The sequence below is a fragment of the Polistes canadensis genome, unplaced genomic scaffold, assembly GCF_001313835.1.
Source record: "Polistes canadensis isolate GaletaPanama2010 unplaced genomic scaffold, ASM131383v1 scaffold_34, whole genome shotgun sequence".
NCBI lineage: Eukaryota > Metazoa > Arthropoda > Insecta > Hymenoptera > Vespidae > Polistes > Polistes canadensis.
The window spans coordinates 117,579-123,935 of record NW_014569581.1 but is presented as its reverse complement, the minus strand read 5'-3'; the positions used below and the strand labels follow the sequence as shown (position 1 = coordinate 123,935).

The following is a 6,357-nucleotide window of genomic DNA, read 5'->3' as shown; positions in this document are numbered from 1 at the left end:
TCTCTCTCTCTCTCTCTCTCTCTCTCTCTCTCTCTCTCTCTCTCTCTCTCTCTCTCTCTCTCTCTCTCTCTGCTATCCTAGGATATTCATTTAATTAATATTCCCAAAATATAAATATTCACTTTATATAAGTGAAGAAATAGATAGATTTAAACTATAAAAAACATCAGTAACTTTTTCCAGAAACATTCATCTCGTAACTCATATCAACAATCAGAAATGGTTAAATATAACAACAAAGAAACATTTAAAATCATGTTTGTGATTTCTAATACACGCATAATGCATAATTTTACTAATATTTCTATTTGATTATGTTTACAGGTCCAATGGGCGGAGGTAACTCAGGTGGTGGTGGTGGTTATGGAAATCAAGGAGGCTATGGTGGCAATTCTCTTGGTGGTGGAAATATGGGTGGCGGTGGAGGTGGAGGTGGTGGTCGAAGATACTAAAGTTTCTCTTCCAACAAGTTTTGTTCATTCTCCCTCACACGGTAAGCATGATTCATTGTCGTAACCGTTTTTTATTTATTTTCTTTTTTCGTCTTTTTGTTATAATTGTTTATTTTTTTTCATTTCTTTTCTGAAAACTGTTACCTGTAGTGCAGGTAAACTCCTTGCTTCTTCTTCTGAACAAACCATATCCATTTAGATGTATACTTCATCTCTATTTATATATATATATTTAAGGTATTTTATATTTCGTTTACCACTATAAAATAATTTAGAAAATTTTAAATATCTTAGATTGAAATAAAATTAAAAACCAAGTGCAGTACATAGAAATTGTTATAAGGGTTTAACAGTCATGCATAGTTCTATTATATTTATATTATTATAAATATGTAGGATGTAAGGTATTGAAAGGCACGATGGAAGACAGTTTATCAGATTTAATTAGCATATAGTTTATATTTTATTAATATTTTCATATAGGGTAAATCAGTCAATTAGAACAGGTATTCAGTAACAATATTTATTTTAGTTCTCAAATTTCATTTTATATTTTATATTCCAAAATTCATAAAATTAAATAGAAAAATTATTTAATTAAATTTAGTTGCCACTTACTATTCAAATTTAAAAAGAAATTTATCTGATTGGCTATCTACACAAGATACATGTATTATTATATATATATATTCACTTCTTTCAGAAAATACATTGGACGTATACACTTTTAATTTCATGCTTCTTTATTATTATTTTTTCTTCATTCTGATTTTGTTATCACTTTTTTTTATTATTATCGTATAATAATATTAAGTTGTTCTCTTCTTCTCAATTTTCATTATTTTTATTTTAGTGCAGTGTCTAGATATTTGGTTGCATTTTTTTTGTTTAAGTATAGTTTAATTTCTTTTTGTTACGATGATATTGAAGTATTAATGTATATATAAATTAAAAAGAAGTGTTTTGTTTTCCTTTTCACATAACACTTTAGCGCAAAACATAGATCTTTACAATTTCTGGGACTTTTCAGTCATTGCAACTAACAGATTTATGAATTTTAAACCTCAGGTGAACCTACTACTTGTCTTCTAGTCGCCAGTACTTCTGTACTGTTTAGTAGTGGAGCAGGCAGGGCTATAAGGCTAGAGACAAGACCAGGCAGGACAATCAGGATAAAGGACAGAGAAGCATCATCTGTTAGCTCGCAGTGAGGGAGGCTTATGCCTGTATTTGTTTCGGTATCTAGCACCTACTACATCCCCTACACATTCAACTCATCATGTGAAATTGTTGCATCATATTTCTTAGGGAGTGCCAGAACATCTTGACTGGCACATGATAATACTTATTAGAAGAGGCAATGGTTATTTGTTTAATCATTACTATCACCCATTAAAGACTCGTATATTGGAATAGTTAAGAAGTGAATCTTTTTCTGATTAACGGTATAATATATTTATACCATGCAACCTGATTTAATTGCATATTATTTGTTACATTCATTTCTCTTGTGTATCAGATTACGATTGTGTAGGATATATAACATTGTGGACATTGATGAAAAGCTCAACTGACCCTCGTGATGACAACAATAGTTTATTTACAAATTTTTAGGTTTTACTATTTTTATCATATTTTTAGTTTCAATAAAAAAGAGATCATCAAGGAAAAAGCTAACAAACGAGTGAAGAAGAAAAAATGCAATCATTATTATTTAGGTAGAAATTCTTAATGAAAGACAAAGTATAATGGAAGAATATCGAAAAAGTTTTAATAGCAGTTTAATTAAAGTAGGCAATTTAAAAACAGAGCATAGCGTCAGTCAGCATTTCATAGGTTACTTAGATTAACCAATTATTGATTAAGTTGTAATGTTTTAAGAGTTAGCTAATAAAACTGACCAGAACCTTTTCCACGTCACTCTTTAATTTATGAAACAACGAAAAATATCGATCAGCAGCATAGGCTAAGTCAGAGGTACAAAAATTATAGCTGTGAGGATTCCAGAGAACAGGGAAGTATAGAAAAAGGAAGGCAGATGATAGTATAACTCGACGAAAGATATACGATAGAAAAGATAATTGTACTTTTGTCAATCTGTGTAGAAAATGAAAGCACCAATGAGTGTTTTATATTTATGTGTAAAGGCAGTATTAAATAATTTGTATATATGAAAAAAAATACCTATTATCAATTTTGTTTAATTTTAATAATGCGTAATTAAGATTCTAATGGATTTATAGTTGAAGGGATACGTTTCTCACCTCAGTTCGTCAAAATGATCACTATAACGTGACTTATATAAAGTTATAACTTACTGAACAATAAAAAGAAATACTCTATAGAATTCTTATTACTACTATAGTAGAAAATAGTAAGAAATATATCTTTACAGTTTCATATAGGTTGGCAATTTAGATAATTATTTTCTTTTCGAAACAATATATGACGTTATTTTGGTTAATATAGGAATATCATCCTACATCTTTATACTTAAATCAGAAAAGGGACAATAAGAGAGAGAAGTGTTTTGTATTTTATATTATTATATATTATATTAATCGCTTATGTCACTTATCCAAATTGAAAACCTATTTCTATAAATTAAGGATTCTATAAATTCAGGAGATATGATTTTGATTATGTTACTTCAATATTTTTCGTATCCCTCTCAAGTAAATCCACAACCAAGATTGAGAATTAAAATCAGTGTTGTACTAAGTAAACATTATTGATACATATGATGCTTTTATACAGAGAAACTTAGGCTAATAATATATATATACATTATTAGTTGTTTCATAATTTAAAAATAATATTCAGTAATAATTATCCGAACTCATTTGCTTTTATCTAGTGATTGTTTGGTATAGATTTCATATCTATCTACCTTATTTAATATTTTTAAATATCATTAAGTTATAAAATATATATTAATCTTTTATTTATTTTAATTCTATATTCGAATATTAGATCAACATATATTATATAATCGTAGAGCATCCCAGTTGTTTAGTTGATTGTGCAACACTGATATTATAATATTAGTATGTGTGTTATATAGTGTAGCTCGGTGTTCAAAAATGTAGCTTATTAAAAGTTTTACATTTATATTTGAAATCAATGCTAAAGTTTAGCAATGTCTACTAGTCTAATTTATTTTCCTGCCTTACAGTCACTTTTATAGTGATTTAATCAGATTTTGCTATATGTATATATATAGCAAATATATATATATTTATGGTAAGTGGAATGTGACTGTTAGGTAAATCTGTGCTTCCTATACAAGAATAATTATGTTGTTAGAGTATGATAGGTAGTTTTGTCGTCTAGAGAATCCACATAAGAGATTAATAAAAGTAAAGAATAGTAAACATAGCTAGACTTTGTGGATGGATCTTTAGTGTGGCTGATTAGAAGCATGAATACAATGAAGAAATGACAGGCAGGTAGCTGAACTAAAGGATTCTGACCTCTGCAGCAGACTAGACCTTGCTAGGATAATTACTAGCCTCTGTAGTGCAACCACAGGTAGGAATTCAAGAATCATCTGTTTAGATATATATAGGGAATTGAAAGGTAAATTGTGTATGCATGATATTTATAATGTTTAGTGGTACTCTGGTCCAAAATACATTTTATTTTGTTTTCCTATTTTTTTTAATGTATATTTTTTTATTTTTTTATTATTATGAAAATATAAATTATGGTTGTTATATGGATATATAGTTTAGGACTGTGATATTTCAAAAAATATTTCTATTCACTGCACATGATAATGTTTTTTTTTTATTTTCGAGCAATGGACTTTAAAGCATTAATTGGTTATAATATGAATTGTTTGAAAAAAATAGTAGCTAGTTTTCTAAACACATGAATGAATGCTATAATTCTTATTATTAGCCCTTATCAACGTGCACCGCAAATAAATTTTGACTTTAGAAGTTTCTATAATATATATTTTTTAAGTTTTCTAATATATGTAATAGCTTTTCATAACAGAGGATATTTTATCGCAATATAAAAAATATAATATTTATAATAAATTAGGTGTACATTTTTATTTATTTATATATATAAAATAATAATTTTTTAAGTTTTCAAATTAACGAGGTCGTGTTCACACTTTCAAATTATTTAAATATCGATGAAGTAAAATAAACGTGATAAGTACTTTATTTTTATGCTGTTCGCAAAGTCTAATTTGTTTTTTATTTAAAAAATTTTTCTGTACGCATTTATACGTTTCTAAAAAAAAGTACTTGAATTTTCATATTTAAATTACATTAAATTAAATGACACATTGATGAAATTTTACTAGATAAATAATAATTATGAAGATTTTGCGGACAATATAAAGTACCATAAACTAATTATATTTATTATGCATATTTATATTTGTCTCCTTACAGGGCATTTCAACATGACAGGCATGGCCTTTTTTCTCTTTCTTTATTTCTTTTTTAATTTTTTTTTTTATAAACATTTTTTTACATATTCACTATCTCTCTTGTGAATAATTAACATGTCACCCATTTATAAATATGCGAGATTTGAATAAAATACCTTTCATTAAATTATTTTTTTATATAATTTGCAGAACATTAACTACAGCACAATTGAAAGGTGTTTTACGAATATCCTCATATTATTGCATTAATATTTCTATATATTGTGTAAGTTTAACTTGAAAATAAGTTTTGCAACCACGCAAATGCTAAATTTATAGCTCGATGCTGTATTATGTTCGCACAATAATTAATTTTTCGTTTTGTTTTATCTAAATACTTTGATATTATACAGTTTGAAGATTTCAATCATTTTATCAAGATTTAATCAATCGTTTGAGAACAAAAATTATAGAATCAAAGATCTATATTTATCTATTTATTATTTTTTTACATTTTAACTCTCGATTAATATTGCAAGAAAAATCGTAGTATATTTGTTTAAAATCAAAATAATTATTACAATTTATATTGAAGAGACAAAAAAAAAGAAGAATAAATAAATTGATATAATATGTATAGTACTGTGACACATTTTGTGTATATATAGAAAAAGTATGAAAGAAAGTAATTCTTTTTATCTTATCTCGCTACTTTATTTTGCTTTCCTTGTATTAATTGCTGTCTTTCGTTTTCATTAATTTCTGGTTTACTATCGGACTGGTACTCCAAGACCGCATCGTGCCTCTCCGCTACTCCCCAGAATCAGCCGTCGTTGGAGGTAAGTTAAAGTAAGTTGTAAATAATTATTCATTCATTAATTATGATTAAATAACATTGATAGTTATAATATTCGAAAATTAGACATTTTAATCTGTTTTATGGAACTAATTTTTAATTGTACACATATTAAAATATATTAAATTAATTTTAATATATTTATTTATATGTGATTTTTATTAACATCTTAGAATGCAAAATTAATATGTTAATGTAAATACGAAATTATTTTGTAAATAAATCTTATAATTTAATTTTTATATGATTCTTAGATCCATAAAACAGGTTTTTTTTAATTAACATTTATTTTTAATCTCGATATTATCTAATATTTTTTATTAAGCATTAATTTAATGCGATTAATCTGATATAAAGGAAAAGATAAATAAAAATTATAGATGTGTCTCTTTCATGAGATTTAAATAAAGTTTCTTTCAGTCTCTGCTCGTGTATTAATTCATCGAAAACCTCTAAAGACATTGTGGTCTGTAAGCTATGCCTTGTACGCCATACAAAATAATTTATTTATTTAATTTATTTTTGAATACAATATATCAAATTGATGGTTTATACACATGCAAATACAAAGATGTCGACGGTAATTTACTTTTAGTACATAGGCATAGTCGTACGACAAAAATGTATTCTGATCCTTTTTAACATCCTTTAAAAATGCG

At 26.4% G+C, this 6,357-nt stretch overlaps 1 protein-coding gene across 4 annotated transcripts in view; it reads left to right on the top strand.

Annotated features, from left to right (window-relative positions):
* LOC106784429 (heterogeneous nuclear ribonucleoprotein A1, A2/B1 homolog) overlaps positions 1 to 2,796 on the top strand; it is a 5,789-nt gene extending 2,993 nt beyond the window's left edge. For all 4 annotated transcript variants that reach the window (XM_014743945.1, XM_014743943.1, XM_014743944.1 and 1 more), the window contains exons 6-7: positions 325 to 493; positions 1,521 to 2,796. In XM_014743945.1, coding sequence (XP_014599431.1) covers positions 325 to 452 — 128 coding nt within the window. In that variant the 3' untranslated portion in view covers positions 453 to 493; positions 1,521 to 2,796. The remainder of the gene's footprint in view (positions 1 to 324; positions 494 to 1,520) is intronic.
* Positions 2,797 to 6,357: the final 3,561 nt, after the last annotated feature.